This window comes from Mustela lutreola, chromosome 7 (assembly GCF_030435805.1).
Source record: "Mustela lutreola isolate mMusLut2 chromosome 7, mMusLut2.pri, whole genome shotgun sequence".
Taxonomy (NCBI): Eukaryota; Metazoa; Chordata; class Mammalia; order Carnivora; family Mustelidae; genus Mustela; species Mustela lutreola.
In genome coordinates, this window is record NC_081296.1 from 35,191,586 (window position 1) to 35,209,862 (window position 18,277).

Here is an 18,277-nt window from a genome sequence, read left to right on the forward strand (position 1 = left end):
AAAAAGCATTTGACAAAGTGCAGCATCCCTTTCTGATCAAAACTCTTCAAAGTGTAGGGATAGAGGGCACATACCTCAATCTTATCAAAGCCATCTATGAAAAACCCACTGCAAATATCATTCTCAATGGAGAAAAACTGAAAGCTTTTCCGCTAAGGTCAGGAACATGGCAGCGATGTCCATTATCACCACTGCTATTCAACATAGTACTAGAAGTCCTAGCCTCAGCAATCAGACAACAAAAGGAAATTAAAGGCATCCAAATCGGCAAAGAAGTCAAACTATCACTCTTTGCAGATGATATGATACTAACTATACATGGAAAACCCAAAAGGCTCCACTCCAAAACTGCTAGAACTTGTACAGGAATTCAGTAAAGTGTCAGGATATAAAATCAATGCACAGAAAGGAGTTGCATTCTCTACACCAACCACAAGAGAGAAGAAAGAGAAATTAAGGAGCCAATCCCATTTACAATTGCACCCCAAACCATAAGATACCTAGGAATAAACCTAACCAAAGAGGCACAGAATCTATACTCAGAAAACTATAAAGTACTCATGAAAAAAATTGAGGAAGACACAAAGAAATGGAAAAATGTTCAATGCTCCTGGATTGGAAGAATAAATATTGTGAAAATGTCTTTGCTACCTAAAGCAATCTACACATTTAATGTAATTCCTATCAAAGTACCATCCATCTTTTTCAAAGAAATGGAACAAATAATGCTAAAATTTATATGGAACCAGAAAAGACCTCGAATAGCCAAAGGAATATTGAAAAAGAAAGTCAAAGTTGGTGGCATCACAATTCCGGACTTCAAGCTCTATTACAAAGCTGTCATCATCAAGGCAGCATGGTACTAGCACAAAAACAGACACATAGATCAATGGAACAGAATAGAAAGCCCAGAAATAGACCCTCATCTCTATGGTCAACTAATCTTCGACAAAGCAGGAAAGAATGTCCAATGGAAAAAAGACAGCCTCTTCAATAAATGGTGCTGGGAAAATTGGACAGCCACATGCAGAAAAATGAAATTGGACGATTTCCTTACACCACACACGAAAATAGACTCAAAATGGATGAAGGACCTCAATGTGAGAAAGGAATCCATCAAAATCCTTGAGGAGAACACAGGCAGCAACCTCTTCAACCTCAGCCACAGCAACATCTTCCTAGGAACATCACCAAAGGCAAGGGAAGCAGGGGCAAAAATGAACTATTGGGATTTTTTCGAGATCAAAAGCTTTTGCACAGCAAAGGAAACACTTAACAAAACCAAAAGACAACTGACAGAATGGGAGAAGATATTTGCAAACGACATATCAGATAAAGGACTAGTGTCCAGAATCTATAAAGAACTTAGCAACTCAACACCCAAAGAACAAATAATCCAATCAAGAAATGGGCAGAGGACATGAACAGACATTTCTGCAAAGAAGACATCCAGATGGCCGACAGACACATGAAAAAGTGCTCCATATCACTGGGCATCAGGGAAATACAAATCAAAACCACAATCAGATATCACCTCACACCAGTCAGAATGGCTAAAATTAACAGGTCAGGAAATGACAGATGGTGGCGAGGATGCGGAGGAAGGGGAACCCTCCTACACTGTTGGTGGGAATGCAAGCTGGTGCAACCACTCTGGAAAACAGCATGGAGGTTCCTCAAAAGGTTGAAAATAGAACTACCCTACGACCCAGCAATTGCACTACTGGGTATTTACCCTAAAGATACAAACGTAGTGATCCAAAGGGGCACATGCACCCGAATGTTTATAGCAGCAATGTCCACAATAGCCAAACTATGGAAAGAACCTAGATGTCCATCAACAGATGAATGGATAAAGAATGTGGTAATATATACACAATGGAATACTATGCAGCCATCAAAAGAAATGAAATCTTGCCATTTGCGACAACGTGGATGGAACTAGAGCGTATCATGCTTAGCGAAATAAGTCAAGCAGAGAAAGACAACTATCATATGATCTCCCTGATATGAGGAAGTGGTGATGCAACATGGGGGCTTAAGGGGGTAGGAGAAGAATGAATGAAACAAGATGGGATCTGGAGGGAGACAAACCATAAGTGACTCTTAATCTCACAAAACAAACTGAGGGTTGCTGGGGGGAGGGGGGTTGGGAGAAAGGGGGTGGGGTTATGGACATTGGGGAGGGTATGTGCTTTGGTGAGTGCTGTGAAGTGTGTAAACCTGGTGATTCACAGACCTGTACCCCTGGGGATAAAAATATATTATATGTTTCTAAAAAATAAAAAATTTAAAAAAAAAAAACTTGCCAGGGCACATGAGTGGCTCAGTGGGTTAAACACCCGACTCTTGGTTTTGGCTTCGGTCATGATCTCAGGGTCATAAGACTGAGCCGCTCACTCAGTACAGAATCTGCTTGAGGTTTTTTCCTCCTCCTCCAACTCTTTCCCCTGCCATTCCTCCCTCACTCAGGCACGTGAGCGCTCACTAATAAATGAGTTAGTGAATGAATGAATGAGTGAATAAAATCTTCTTTAAAAAGGAGCAAACTTCCTGTTACAAAAAAATTAAGTCCTGGGATTAATGTACAGCATAATGACTATAGTTAATAATACTATATTACATATTTAAAAGTTCCCAAGACAGTAGCTCTTAAAAGCTCTCATCATAAAAACAAAACAAAAAAAATTTTTGACTATGTGTGGTGATGGATGTTAGACAATGGTGAGGTAAAAAAAGCCTACTCCTATTAAAGAACAGGTGAACTCTTAACCTGCTATCTCCATGGAAAATCTCATGTTCTCTGTGGCAAATTTCAATACCTGAGCTAAAGGGTGACGGGCAAATTGAGCAAACAACAACAAAAAATTATAATATTAATATCACACAAAACAGAAATCACGAAGAAAAACATTAAACTGCACAATGGGATCATTTTTATACTGAGAAAATGTTAAACTTATAATGAAAGTTAACCTCTTATAATCCTTTACACAAGTAATAATAAGACAGCAAAATGTGTAACAAAAATTCTTAGAAATTAAGAGAGATGTTGAAGAAATTGCAATAGTAGTGAAAGACTTCAAAATATCTAAGTATCTGACAGACGATGGAGGCAAAATGCGTACCAAGTATTTGAAATAACCCTGAGATCATGACCTGAGCCGTAGGCAGTGGCTTAACCCACTGAGCCACCCAGGCACCCCATGTATTTTTAGTTTTATATCTGTCTCTGTAAGACACTGAGCTCTCTGTCTAGTTAAAGCTCCATTGGGTTTTGGTTTTGGGGGGGGGGGGTTTGTTGTTGTTTTAGATTTTATTTATTTATCTGTCAGAGATCACAAGTAGGCAGAGAGGCAGGCAGAGAGAGAGGGAGGAAGCAGGCTCCCTGCTGAGCAGAGAGACCAATGCAGGGCTAGATCCCAGGACCCTGAGATCATGATCTGAGCCGAAGGAAGAGGCTTTAACCCACTGAGCCACCCAGGTGCCCCAAAGCGCCACTGTTTTGTATCCTTCTGTCATCAATTCTTGGTACTGAAACTGGAACATATTAAATGCTCAGTGAATAGATGTTAAATGACTGTGTGAAACAATGAGAGTATATATATGTTTGTTGTGTCACAGTCTTCACAGTTATGTGATATCACTCTCTTTTTATTGCATGTCATACCTTTCTCTTTTTTTATGAGATTTTGTCCATTTAAATTCAATTAATTAACATATATTAATAGTTTCAGAGATACAGGTCAGTGATTCATCAGCCTTATTTTTTTTTTAAGATTCATTCATTTATTTATTTATTTATTTCACAGACAGAGATCACAAGTAGGCAGAGAGGCAGGCAGAGAGAGAGGAAGGGAAGCAGGCTCCCTGCTGAGCAGAGAGCGCAATGCAGGGCTAGGTCCCAGGACTCTGGGATCATGACCTGAGCCGAAAGCAGAGGCTTTAACCCACTGAGCCACCCAGGCGCCCTAATTCATCAGTCTTATATAATACCCATTGCTCATTCCATCATGTGTCCATCACCCAGTTACTCCACCCCCCACCCCTCTCCCCTCCAGCAAGCCCCAGTTTGTTTCCAATGATTAAGAGTCTCCTACGGTTTGTCTCCCTCCCTGTATTGTCTTAATTATTTTATCCTTTCTTCTTCATTTTCTGTTTCATTTCTTAAATTCCACATAGGACTGAGATCATATAATTGTCTTTCTCTGATTGACTTATTTCACTTAGCATAATATCCTCTAGTTCCATGCACATTGTTACAAATGGCATGATTTTTTTTAGATTTTATTTATTTCACAGAGAGAGAAAGCACAAGCAAGGGGAGCAGCAAGCAGAGAGGCAAAAGGAGACTCCCTGCTGATGTGGGGCTCAATCCCAGGACCCTGGGACCATGACCCAAGCCAAAGGGAGATGTTCAACTGACTAAGCCACCCAGGCACCCCATGATTTCATTTTTTGATGACTGAGTAGTATTCCATTGTGTGTGTGTGTATCTGTATATGTGTGTACACATATCCAGTATATATATACATATACATATATATGTATACACACACACACACACACACACACACACACAACCCATCTTCTTTATCCATTCATCTGTCAATGGACATCCGGGCTCTTTTCATAGTTTGGCTACTGTGGATATTCCTGCTATAAACATTGCTGCTCAGGTGCCCCTTCGAATCACTACATTTATATCTTTGGGGTAAATACCCAGTAGTGCAATTAAGGTAGCTCTATTTTCAACTTTTGAGAAACCTCCATACTGTTTTCCAGGATGCCTGCACCAGCTTGCATTCCCACCAACACTATAAGAGGGTTCCCCTTTCTCTCCATCCTCACCAACATTTGTTATTTCCTGACCTGTTAACTTTAGCCATTCTGACTGGTGTGAGGTGGTATCTCACTGTGGTTTTGATTTGTATTTTCCTGATGCTGAGTGGTAGAGAGCATTTTTCATGTGTATGTTGGTCATTCATATGTCTTCCTTGGAGAAACATCTTTTCACGCTTTCTGCCCATTTCTTGATTGGATTATTTGTTTTGGGGGGGTGTTGAGCTCAGTAACTTCTTTACAGATTTTGGATATGAGCCCTTTATCTGATAGGTCATATGCAAATATCTTCTCCCATTCTGTTGGTTATGTTTTGGTTTTGTCAACTGTTTCCTTTGCTGTGCAAAAGCTTTTTATCTTAATGAAGTCCCAATAGTTCATGGCCTTTTTCCCTTCCCTTTGGACACTTGTCTAAGAAGAAGTTGCTGTGGCCAAGGTCAAAGAGGTTGCTGCATGTATTCTCTAGGATTCTGATGGATTCCTGTCTCATATTTAGGTCTTTCATCCTCCATTTTCGAGTCTATTTTTGTGTATGGTGTAAGGAAATGGTCCAGTTTCATTCTTTTGCATGTGGCTGTCCAATTTTCCCAACACCATTTGTTGAAGAGACTGTCTTTTCTCCATTTCTTCTTTCTTGATTTGTCCAGGATCATAGAGTTGAGGGTCCATTTCTGGGTTCTCTATTCTGTTACACTGATCTATGCATCTGTGTTATCAGTACCATACTAGTTTGATGATTAGAGCTTTGTAATAGAGCTTGAAGTCTGGAATTGTGATGCCACCAGCTTTGGTTTTCTTTTTCAGGATTGCTTTGGCTACTTGGGGTCTTTTAGGATTATTTGTTCCAGCTCTGTAGAGAAAAAAAAGTTGATAGTATTTTGATAGGGATTGAATACATATACTGCTCTAGGTAGCACAGACATTTTCACAATATTCTTCTGTCCATGAGCATGGCACGTTTTTCCTTTCTTTGTGTCTTCCTCAATTTCTTTCATGAGTGTTCCATAGTTTTCTGAGTACAGATCCTTTGCCTCTCCGGTTAGGTTTATTCCTAGGCACGTTATGGTTTTGGGTGAAACTGTAAATGGGACTGTTTAACTTCTCTTTCTTCTGTCTCATTGCTAGTGTAAAGGAATGCAACTGACTTCTGTGCACTTATTTTATATCCTGCCACGTTGCTGATTTCCTGTATGAGTTCTAGCAACTTGGGGATTGAGTCTTTCAGGCTTTCCACAGATTATCACATCATCTGCAAAGAATAAGAGTTTGACGACTTCTTTGCTGATTCGGATGTGTTTTATTTCTTTTTGTTGTCTGATTGCTGGGGCTAGGACTTCTAGTACTATGTTGAACAACAACAACTGGGTGGCTCAGTGGGTTAAGCCGCTACCTTCGGCTCAGGTCATGATCTCAGGGCCCTGGGATCGAGTCCCGCGTCGGGCTCTCTGCTCAGCAGGGAGCCTGCTTCCTTCTCTCTCTCTCTCTCTCTCTGCCTGCCTCTCAGTGTACTTGTAATTTCTGTCAAATAAATAAATAAAATCTTTTTAAAAAGGGGGGGGGGGGGGCGTCTGGGTGGCTCAGTGGGTTAAGCCACTGACTTCAGCTCAGGTCATGATCTCGGGGTCCTGGGATTGAGTCGTGCATCCCGCTCTCTGCTCAGCAGGGAGCCTGCTTCCCTCTCTCTCTCTCTCTGCCTGCCTCTCCATCTACTTGTGATTTCTCTCTGTCAAATAAATAAATAAAATCTTAAAAAAAAAATTAAAAAAAAAAAAGTGGTCATAGTGGAAATCCCTGCTGGGTTCTTGACCTCAGAGGAAAAGCTCTTAGTTTTTCCCCTTTGAGTATGATATTTGCTGTGGGCTTTTAATATATGGCCTTTGCAACGTTGAGGTATATTCCCTCTGTCCCTACATTGTGAAGAGTTTTAATCAAGAAAGAATGCTGTACTTCGTCAAATTCTTTTTCTACATCTATTGAGAGGATCATATGGTTCTTGTCCTTTTATTTAGTGTATCACACTGATTGATTTGCAGATGTTGAACCACCCTTGCACCCCAGGAATAAATCCCAGTTGGTCATGGTGAATACTCCTTTTAATGTACTGCTGGATCCTATTGGCTAGAATCCTGGTGAGAAATTTTGCATCCATGTTCATCAGGGATATCGGTTTATAATTCTTTTTGGTCAGGTCTTTCTCTGGCTGTGGGATCAAGGTAATGCTGGCCACACAGAATGAGTCTGGAAGTTTTCCTTCCATCTCTAGTTTTTGAAACAGCTTCAGAATAGGTATCAATTCTTCTTTTAATGTTTGGTAGAATTTTCCTGGGAAGCCATCCAGCTCTGGACTCTTTATTGGGAGATTTTTGACTACTGCTTCAATCTCCTTGGTGGTTATGGGTATGTTCACGTGTTCTATTTCTTCCTGGTTCAGTTTTGGTAGTTTATATATTTCTAGGAATGCATCCATTTCTTCCAGATTGCCTAATTTTTTGGCATATAGCTGTTCATAATTTTTCTTAAGATTTTATTCATTTATTTGACAGACAGAGATCACACATAGGCAGAGAGGCAGGCAGAGAGGGAGAGGGGAAAGCAGGCTCCCCACCAAGCAAAGAGACCAATTCAGGGCTCAATCCCACCTGGGATCATGACCTGAGCTGAAGGCAGAGGCTTAACCCACTGAGCCACCCAGGTGCCCCTCATAATATGTTCTTGTAATTGTTTGTATTTCTACAGTATTTGCTGCAATCTCTCCTCTTTCATTCATGATTTTATTATTTGGGTCCTTTCTCTTTTCTTTTTGGTAAGGCTGGCTAGGGGTTTATCAATCTTGTTTATTCTTTCAAAGAACAAGTTCCTAGTTTTGTTGATCTGTTCTACTATTCTTTTGGTTTCTATTTCATTATTTTCTGCTCTAATCTTTATTATTTCTCTTCTCCTGCTGAGCTTAGGCTTTATTTGCTGTTCATTCTCCATTTAAGGATTAGGTTTTCTTGTGCATTTGAGACCTTCTTTGTTTCTTGTATTGCAATATACTTCCCTCTTAGGACTGACCACCTTTGCTGCATCCCAAAGGTTTTGAACAGTTGTGTTTTCATTTTCATTTGTTTCCATGAACTTTTTAAATTCTTCTTTAATTTCCTGCTTGATCCATTCATTCTTTAGTAGGATGCTTTTTAGCCTCCATATATCTGAGTTATTTCCAAAATTCCTCTTGTGACTGAGTTCCAGTTTCAAAGCTTTGTGGTCTGAAAATATGTGGGGAATGATCCCAATCTTTTGGGATCAGGTCTCATACCAGTTGAGACCTGATTTGCGATGTAGTATGTGATCTAGTCTGGACAATGTTTCATGTGCACTCAAGAAGAATGTGTATTCTGTTGCTTTAGGATGGAATGCTCTGAATGTATCTGTGTAGTCCATCTAGTCCAGTGTGTCATTCAAAGCCCTTGTTACCTTGGTGATCATCTGCTTAGATGATCTGTCTACTGCACTAAGTGGTATGTTAAAGTCCCCTACTATAATTGTATCATTATCGATGTGCTTAATTATGTTATTAATTGGTTTATATAATTCACTGCTCCTATGTTAGGGGCATAAATATTTACAACTGTTAGATCTTCTTGTTGGATAGACCCTTTACTTATAAAATAGTGTACTTCCTCATCTCCTATTGGTCTTTGGTTTAAAATCTAATTTGTCTGATATAAGGATTGCCACCCCAGCTTTCAATATTACTTGTGACAACCAAACTAAATTTGGAGGATTTCAATTACTGTTCATTCTGATACCTGCATCTGATGAACCATATTTTTAGGCTATTCTAAGCTGTTTCCAATTTTAGAGGAAACACAGCTGCTGTTTCAACATGTAACTTTTCTTTGACCCTTCATATATTTCATAGGTTAAATAATGAATGCCAGGGTTTTCAATCCTGTTCACTGTAGAAATACAAGCTGTGTAATACGTCTATGATGATAAATCACTCTAGTTTTTATCAAAATAATTTCATTCAGTATAAAGTAATATAGTGTATAGTTTCTGTTTTCTAAAAGACTGGGCTTTTTAGTGAATTTTCACAGACAGATGCACTATGTATCTAATATCCTATTACAAACACAAGGTTATATGAAATTAGAAAATACACCTTACAATGACATCCCAATCCCACCCAGGATTGTTTATGGTTAGACATCAATCTCACTTTTCCCTAACCAGAGTGAATTAGAAGAGTGATAAGTATCTCAGCAGAAAGGAAGCAATGTCCAATTAAAGACATTAAACATGAAACCAAAGAATGTGAAAATCTCACTAGTGCCACCTACAGTACTAGACAATGCAGATAAGAGAGATCTTTAAAATAATTTTGTGTGTCATGGTTGTGTTGTGCATATCCGTCTTTTTTTATTTCTTGCCCAGGACTATGTACCAAATCTTGCTTTGTACCAAATCTTACTCAGAACATTACACAATTAGATAACGCAAAACACAAGAGTACTCAAAAAAATCAAAACCAAAAAAACCTGAAGCACTCATAGAAGGAAGGTAGAACAGTGGTTCCAAGGAATGGGGAAAATAGATGTTGGTCAAACTTTCAGTTGTAAGATGAGTAAGTTGTAGGGATCTAATGCACAGCATTGTGACTACACTGAATAATACAGTATTACATATTGAGTTAAATGATATGGTCAGGTTAATAAAAATTGGAGAATTTAGCTTTAGATGGATTACAAAGTCTCAAAGCAAACCTTACCTTACATTCTACCACACTCTGATCTGATTCACAAGTTTCATAGATTTCATCTACTGCTCGACGAAGATTGTCAAAAAGAAATGCCCAGTATCTAGCTCTTAGGTCAATTTTCCGAGGATGCCTTGTTTTAGTGGGACTTTTATCAAAGTGTTTATCTCCAGTTGTAGATGATGCTATTTTACAGTCTACTGCAGCATTCTGGTGAAATAAAACAAAACATTAAAAAAATATTTCTTAAAAGCCTCCAGGGATTTGATCTTTGTATAAAACACATTTTTCAAAATAAATACTTAAAAATGGACATTCTTCTTTTTATCTTATATCACACTAAATTTATCAAAACAAAGCTTCTCATCTTAAAAGCAGGTTTGTAAGGTCATTTTTTTAGTTCAGACATGTCTTACTGAAGATTAGCATGGCTTCAACAGTGAACAGACCCTTAGTCAAAAAATAAGCACTAAAGGACCCACTCTTTCCTCAGTTGCACAGGCAAACTTTGAAAATAAAGATTATATTCTATAGTTTTACAGACTGTACCACAGAATCATTCCACTAAAAAGCATGTAGTTTACATAAAGACTGAAATTCAAAATGCAAACCTAAAGCTTCTGACTAGAAGTCCAAAAGAGTTGCTTATCTCTCTTTGGCTACTTAAGCTGAAAAATAAATAAATACTAACCCTCTACTACAGTTAGAGCAACAAACAATCCCAGGTTTCTTTGGGTTGTTTTGTATGTGTGTGTATCATTCCTGTTTGCTTGTTTTTCTTTTTCATAGGAGAGCCCCAGAGTGGAGAGTATCTGAAATACAGGTTAATGCCCTCCTGCTTTGTTCTAGGCTTTGGCCTTCAATATATGTGATTCCTAAACTTCAATCTTTTATAGCCAATCATTGATTTATATAGAATGTATACCACCAAAAAGGAAGCACACATAACACATGTATGCACACAGATACATACACGCTGGAGAGGCTAAAATGGAATTACTTGTCCTCCCTCCAAAGTCCCCCATCCAGACAGGGTTGCCAGATTTCACAAATGAAAATTAGCAAATATTTTATGCAATAGCCATGGTCCAGGCACAAATTCTCAATACTCAAGCAATAAAATTTAAAGTAATGTCAACAATCCATAAAACCATTGCCTCAATTGCTCTCCAAGTTCTTTACAGCCCTAGTATAAATAATTTTATTATAATGGCAAATATCCCCTCCTTGCATTAAACCAAATTCAAAATCCCATTCAGGCACCATCTGTCCTGAAGTAAAGCTTAATTCTGTCCACTCTCCTGATAACTCTGACAACTGACCATTTATACAGGATTATAGATCATAAATCAACAACACAAAATTTCTAACCTCCTTCACACAATCTTTAAAGTAGGTATTATTAGCTCCACTTTACAGTTTAGAAAACAGGCCCCAAGGCTAATAACTCATTTGTCAAAGATCATCTAACCACAGAAGACCATCTTCCCATTAGAGCTCTACAATAACACTGGCGGCTTACCAGTATACTGCCTCAGGCCTGTGCTGCCAGTGCTTGGCCAGATATTCCAGACTACCTCATTTCTCCTCCTGTACACCATCCAAAGTTAAAATTAACTTGAGAGGTTTCCCAATTTTACCTTCTTCATGATCAGCAAAATGTTAGTAACTTCCTGTGAATTTAGACTCTAATCTTAAGGAATTCTCAAAAGTACTCTCACTCAGTTTCACCCATTTACGTATTTATCATGCATCAAATATTTTACCAACCTTTCTTACAATGTAAAATAGGCACCATTGCGTCCAGGTTAAAATGTCTCTATTCTTTGTGATTGCTCTAGGTGAAGCTTTTACAAAGAAAGATGCCAGTAAGACAAAAACTACAGTTACATAATTCCATCTGAAATGCAATGTGCTACACAAATTTGATACTTAACTTTGCCAAAATGATAATACTTTATACTTGCATGCTTATTCATATTTTATGAAGGAATTCTGAATACATTATCTCATTTAATCATTACAATAAACTGAAGACAGGACAAATATTATTATTCCCATTGTAAATAACAAAACTGAGGCTCAGAATGATTGAATTTCTTTGCAAGTCAAAAGGTTGAGTGGTGGAACTGGAACCAGAACCTAGACTTTCAACTTTTCCCATGTTCATAAAGCATTTTACATAGCACCAAGCACACAATAAAGCATTTTACATAGCACCAAGCACACAATTAGTACCCAAATAATGTTAGGTATGATTATAGTGGGAAAGATAAAGAGAAGAAATACGCTCATAAAAAAAAATGTGAATAAACTAATGGCAAAATTGTCAAATCTGTGAAAGAGTAGACTGGCAAATCAAATTGTAGAGGTTAAGTCAGTATACAGTTCCAAAGTATAGGGCTCCTACCACTGATAAAAACAATAGCAGTGATAATAGTAATTGCAGCAGCATCTCACATGCATGACACACTTGCCAGGTGCCAGGCACTGTGCTAAGTGCTTTCCATACAGTTGTACTTGATTTAAACTTTGAAGCAATTTTGTATCATAGGTAACATTATTATCTCCTTTTTACAGGAGAGAAAACTGAGGCTTAGCTAAATTAAGTAATGAGCCCCAGGTCTCACACTAAGTGATAAAGCCAAAAATCAGGTAACTATCCTAATACTACAGCTTACTACTACTTCCAAGATACTCAAGAAGACAAAGCAATCTCAATTTGTGGGAAAAGTTAGACACAACTGAATTCCATGATGTTATATTGTTTTAATCAATGACTTTTGAGAGAAAGAGAAAAAGTGAAGGGAAAGAGGAAGAAATTGAGATTTCTGACTTGTCTCTGTCAGAAGGGCTCACTGACTCCTCTGAGAATCTAAAAATGTTTATAGACCTATTGCAGAAAAATGCATGGGCACATAAAGTCAAACATGTATTTTCTTGATGTACCAACACTGACACATCATAATCATCCAAAGTTCAGAGTTTACCTTACAGTTTACTCTTGGTGTTGTTCATTTTATGGGTTTGGACAAATGTATAATGACACGTATCCATCATTACAGTATCATACATAGTACTGTGATTGTACTAAGAATCTTCTGTGCTCTGCCTATTTCCCTCTCCCTACCCCTACCTCCGACCCTCTGGCACTACTGACCTTTTTACTGTCTCCATCGCTTTGCCTTTCCAGAATGCTGTATATTTGGAAACAGTATATAGCCTTTTGAAGTTGGCTTTTTTCACTTAGTATAATGCATTTAAGGTTACTCTATGTCTTTTCATAGCTTGATAGCTCATTTCTTTTCAGCAATGAAGAACAGTCCATTGTCTGGATGTACTACAGTTTCGGTATCCATTCACCTACTGAAGGACATCTTGGTTGCTCCCAAGTTTTGACAATTGTGAATAAAGCAGCTATAAATATCCATGTGCAGGTTTTTGTGAGGATATAAGTTTTCAACTCCTTTGTGTAAATACCAAGGAGTATGACTGTTGGATTATATGGTAAGCATATGTTTAGTTTTAGAAGACTCTATAAACGCAATTTATAAACTGCCAAGTGGCTGTACCATTGTGAATTCTCACCAGCAATGAATTAGAATTCCTGTGGCTTCACATTCTTACCAGCATTTGGTGTTGCCAGTATTCCTAATTTTGGCCATTCTAATGAATATGTAGTAATATCTCATTGTTACTTTAATCTGCATTTCTGATGCCATATGATATGGAGCATCTTTTCATATGCTTCTTTGCCATCTATCTATCCTCTCTGGTGATGCATCGGTTAAGGGCTTAGGCCTATTTTTTAATCAGGTTGCTTGTTTTTTTATTATTTTAATTCTAGTACAGTTAACATACGGTATCGAATCACTATATAGTATACCTAAAACTAACATAACACTGTATCTTATTTTTGAATTTTAAGAGTTCTTTGTATATTTTGGATAACAATCCCTCATCAGGTATGTCTTTTGCAAGTATTTTCTCCCTGTTTGTGGCCTGTCTTCTCATTCTTTTGATACTGTCTTTTGTAAAGCAGAGTTTTTAATTTTGGTGAAATCTAGCTTACCAATTATTTCTTCCATGGATCACTACTTTTGGTATTTTACCTAAAAAGTCATCACCATACCCAAGGTCATTTAGGTTTTCTATGCTATCATCAGAAATGTCAGAGTTTTTGCTTTCACATCTAGGTCTACGATCCACTTTTGAGTTTAATTTTGGGAAGGGTGTACGGTATCTGTCTAAATTCATTTTTTGATATATGGGATGTCCAGTTGTTCCAAGACAATTTGTTGAAAAAATTACCTTTGTTCCATTGTATTGCCTTTGCTCCTTTGTCAGAGCAGTTGATTATTTATGTGGATCTATTTCTAGATATTCTACCCTCTCCATTCATCTATTTATCTATTGTTCTGCCGATACCACACTGCCATCGTTACTATAGCTTTACAGTAAGTCTAAAAGTTGGCTAGCATCAGTCCTCCAACTTTGTTCTTCAATATTTCATTGGCTATTCTGGGTCTTCTGCCTCTCCCTATAGTTTAGAATCAGTCAATAGCTATACAATCACTTGCCAGAATTGTATTGAATCTACACCTCAAGCTGGGAAGAAAGGACATCTTGACAATATTCAGTTTTCCTGCATGAACATGGAAACGCCCTTACATTTATTTAGTTCTTTGAGTTCTTTCATCAGAGTTTTATAGTATTTCTCATATAGATCTTTGTACATACATTGTTAGATTTATACCTAGGTATTTAATTCAAGGGAGTGGTAATGTAAATCGTATTGTGTTTTTAAGTTTCACTTGCTAAGCACTGGTATACAGGAAAGCCACTGACAGAATTCTGTGTATTAATCTTGTACCCTGCAACCTGCTATAACAGATTATTATTTCCAGCAGTTTTTTGTTGATTCTTTCAGATTTTTTTATATAATCATATCTGCAAACAAAGACAGTTTTATTCCTTCCTTTCTAATCTATATACCTTTTCCTTCCTTTTCTTGTCTTCGCATTAGCTAGAACTTCCAATACAATGTTGAAAAACAGTGGTGATAGGGGCATCCTTGCCTTATAACTGATCTTAGGGTGAAAGCTTCTAGTTTCTCACCATTAAGTACCACATTAGCTATAGGGTTTTTTGTAGATTTTTTTAATCAAGTTGAGGAAGATTCCCTCTACTCATAGTTTATTGATAGTTTTCATCATAAATGGGTGTCAAGTTTTATCAAATGCTTTTACTGAACCTATTGAGGTGATAATGTGATTTTTCTTTTAGTCTGTTGATGGACTAAAGACCAACTATGAAAACAAAAATTTAAAAATATCTAGAAGGACATTTTTATAATCTTAAAATAAGAGAGATTTTCATAGATAAAACAAAAAGCACAACTCATGGATAAATTACGTAAAATTAAATTTATATACTTGGCCATGGTGTATCATTCTTTTCAAATATTGTAAGATACAATTTGCTAATATTCCTCTATTTGGAAATCATGGCTGCTTTTAGTTGATAACCTTAAATTTTTATCATACACACTTATATTCATATTTTCCTAACAAAAACTTCTTCCTAAATAAGACAAGAATTTTATTACTCTAGCCCCCTTCCAAAATCCCTACAATCCAGTCTTCATGTTAATATTGTCTAAAACTACAGTTCTACTTTTCTAAATCGAATCATATGAGGGGTTTTTTTTTTCAAACCATCAACAGGTAATGAGATTTACAAACACATTTTACATATATCTATTTTAATTTAAATTCAATTAGCCAACATATAGTATATTATTAGTTTCAGATATAGTGTTCAATAATTTACCAGTTGCATATAACACCCAGTGCTCATCATATCACATACTACAGATACCTTTTTAACAAGTTCCTTCCCCCAGGTTACCTTTTTTTCCTGCTGAAGTTCATCTTTAGTTCCTTCATTAAGGGTCAGTGGGTAGCAAACACTTAGTTTTTGTCTAAAATAACTAAAAATAGTTCTATTTCATTCGTGCACTTGGCTGGGCACAGAATTATGAGTTAAAAGTAATTTTGTCAGGGCTCCTGGGTGGCTCAGTCAGTTATGCAGCTGCCTTCAGCTCAGGCCATGATCTCAGGGCCCTGGAATTGAGCCCCACATCAGGCTCCCTGCTCAGCAGGGAGTCTGCTTCTCCCTCTCCCTATGTGCTCTCTCACTCTTAAATAAATAAAATTTTAAAAGCATTTTTTAAAAGTAATTTTGTCTTATAACTTTGAACATATTGCTTCATTATCCTTTTGTTTATAACAAGGGTATTAATATATCATTCCTCTGTGGTTCTGTTTACTTCTTGGTATTTTTTGAAGATTTTTTTCCCATAATCTTCACATTCTTCAGACTCTTTAGAATGTAGCTAGGTATATAAATCTATTTTTACTTACCCTGCTCAGCTCCACAGTCATGCTCTGAAGCTCTTCATAACTCAAGTGAGAAAATTTTTCAACATTATTTCTTCAAATATTCAATACACTATTATTTACCCTCTATTTTTAAAAGTCCGATATGGCCTATATAACAATTTCTCAATCTTAAATTCTCTTATTTTCCATCTTGTTAGTTCTCTGCAATATGTTTTAAATTCTCCTCAGTAGTGTCTTCCAATTCACAAATTTTCTCTTTGTCCAATACAACATTTATTCCATTAATTATGGGTTTTTTAAATTTCATTGACAATATTTTCATTTTAAGATTTCTAACTGGCTCACTTTTATCTATAAATGTTCAAAATTAATGGATGTAATTAATATAATAGATGGATATCTGTTTTACTTCAGAATATCTCCTTCTTGTTTATAGTTATTCTTTCCTTTGAGGAACTTAAGCTCATTTTTTTGAAAGTCTTCCTTAGGAAAATGGCCTTTTTTCATCACCTCAAGGGTAAATTCTCTCACTCATAGAATGTGTTATCTGTATTTTATAACATTATTTTCCTCATGTGCTTTGATATTTTACTTTGAATTTGAATTTCTTGTATTTTAGATCTTCATTTTGCTCACCCTCATTCCATGTATCCTACTGTTACAGCGACCATCTTCCAGCCCACTGTGGTCCCACTTCCACAGGTCTTTTACTGGATACTTAACACTCTCACCTGTCAAGAATACTAGCAAAACCAGTCATAAACCATGGGCCACTTCCTTTTACTGCTTCAGACATCAATTCACAGGGCACAATCCAGGCAGATTATAGCTTTTTTTGCTCCTAGTGCAAACCCTGCATAAGCCCAAAACTTTATACCATGAGCCTGGATTTGTTTCCCCACCATAATCAGGGAATTTTAGCCTTCTTTAATCCCTTAAGACTTGTCCATTAAGTTTGTGTCCCTAATTCCACTCACCTGTCAGTGTATTTGTTTTATTTCTTTTATCTTTTTAATGTAAAAAAATTTTTTATCATTGGTAACATTGTAGGTGAGGAGTTGGGGATTATTTTATGAACTCACAATGACATGTTGATTAGAAATTCATGTTTTCCTTATGTGAAGTTTTGGGTCTGCATAATCATATTGATACATTTAATAACATCAAAACAAAATAATATATATGGAAAAGTTCAGAGAAAGTACTATGAATTAAAAAGCCAGTACTAATGTGCTAAAGAACACTTTTAAAATAAGCTTGTGCTCTCCAAAATTTTAATAAAGCAATTTGGAAATTTTTAGAGACAATACTTTTACTATTCTACAACCTAAAGACATCACTATACCAAGAAAGAAAATCATAAAAGAATTCACAAATATGGGATGTGTAGCAGAAGGCTTAAGAGCATAAACTAGAAATTAACGACCTGGGTTCAAATCTTCGCTGTGCCACTCACTAGCAAGTTATATAACCTCTCCCTACCTGTGTTTCCTCATTTTTAGATTATCATTTAGATAATAATAATGCCTATGCTGAAGGGACTGTTACAAGAAACAAATAAATTAATATTTGTAAAGTATTTAGTACTAGCTAGGCACCCAGTACTGTATACACATTTGTTAAGTGAAGAATGTTACACTGGAATTTTATACGAAAACAAAATATACAATACTCAAATCCTGAAAAATTACATTTTCTCATTCAAATTAAAAGTCAGTAAGTAGAAAGTTGCATATGCTGTACCTGTTTAGTATTTTTATGAGTTCCTTGAATTGTCCTCTTTGATTTTCCACCAGTTTGACATTTGGATTTCCCTTCAAGGCAAAAATAGACAAATATAAAGGTCAAAAAATGGGTAGTACAGGGGTGCCTGTGTGGCTCAGTCCATTAAGCAAATGCCTTCAGCTCAGGTCATGATCCCAGGGTCCCAGGATCAAGCCCCACATCAGGCTCCTTGCTCACCAGGGAGACTGCTTCTCCCTCCCCCTCTGCTGCTCCCTCTGTTTGTGTTCTCTCTCTTCTCCTCTTTCTCTCTCCCTCTCTTGTTAAATAAATAAATAATTTTGGGGGGCGCCTGGGTGGCTCAGTGGGTTAAGCCGCTGCCTTCGGCTCAGGTCATGATCTCGGTCCTGGGATCGAGTCCGCATCAGGCTCTCTGCTCAGTGGGGAGCCTGCTTCTCCCTCTCTCTCTCTGCCTGCCTCTCCGTCTACTTGTGATTTCTGTCAAATAAATAAATAAAATCTTTAAAAAATAATTTTTTTTAAATAAATAATATTTTTTAATGGGTAG

At 37.0% G+C, this 18,277-nt stretch overlaps 1 protein-coding gene across 4 annotated transcripts in view; it reads right to left on the reverse strand.

Annotated features, from left to right (window-relative positions):
• Nucleotides 1-18,277, reverse strand: part of SCAPER (S-phase cyclin A associated protein in the ER) — a 521,195-nt gene that overhangs the window by 474,401 nt on the left and 28,517 nt on the right. For 3 of the 4 annotated variants that reach the window (XM_059180288.1, XM_059180286.1, XM_059180287.1), the window contains exons 4-5: nt 17,731-17,801; nt 9,596-9,793 (exon numbers count right to left, since the gene is read on the reverse strand). In XM_059180288.1, the coding sequence (XP_059036271.1) occupies nt 9,596-9,793; nt 17,731-17,801 (269 nt within the window). The remainder of the gene's footprint in view (nt 1-9,595; nt 9,794-17,730; nt 17,802-18,277) is intronic. The other variant, XM_059180289.1, reaches the window with a different exon arrangement.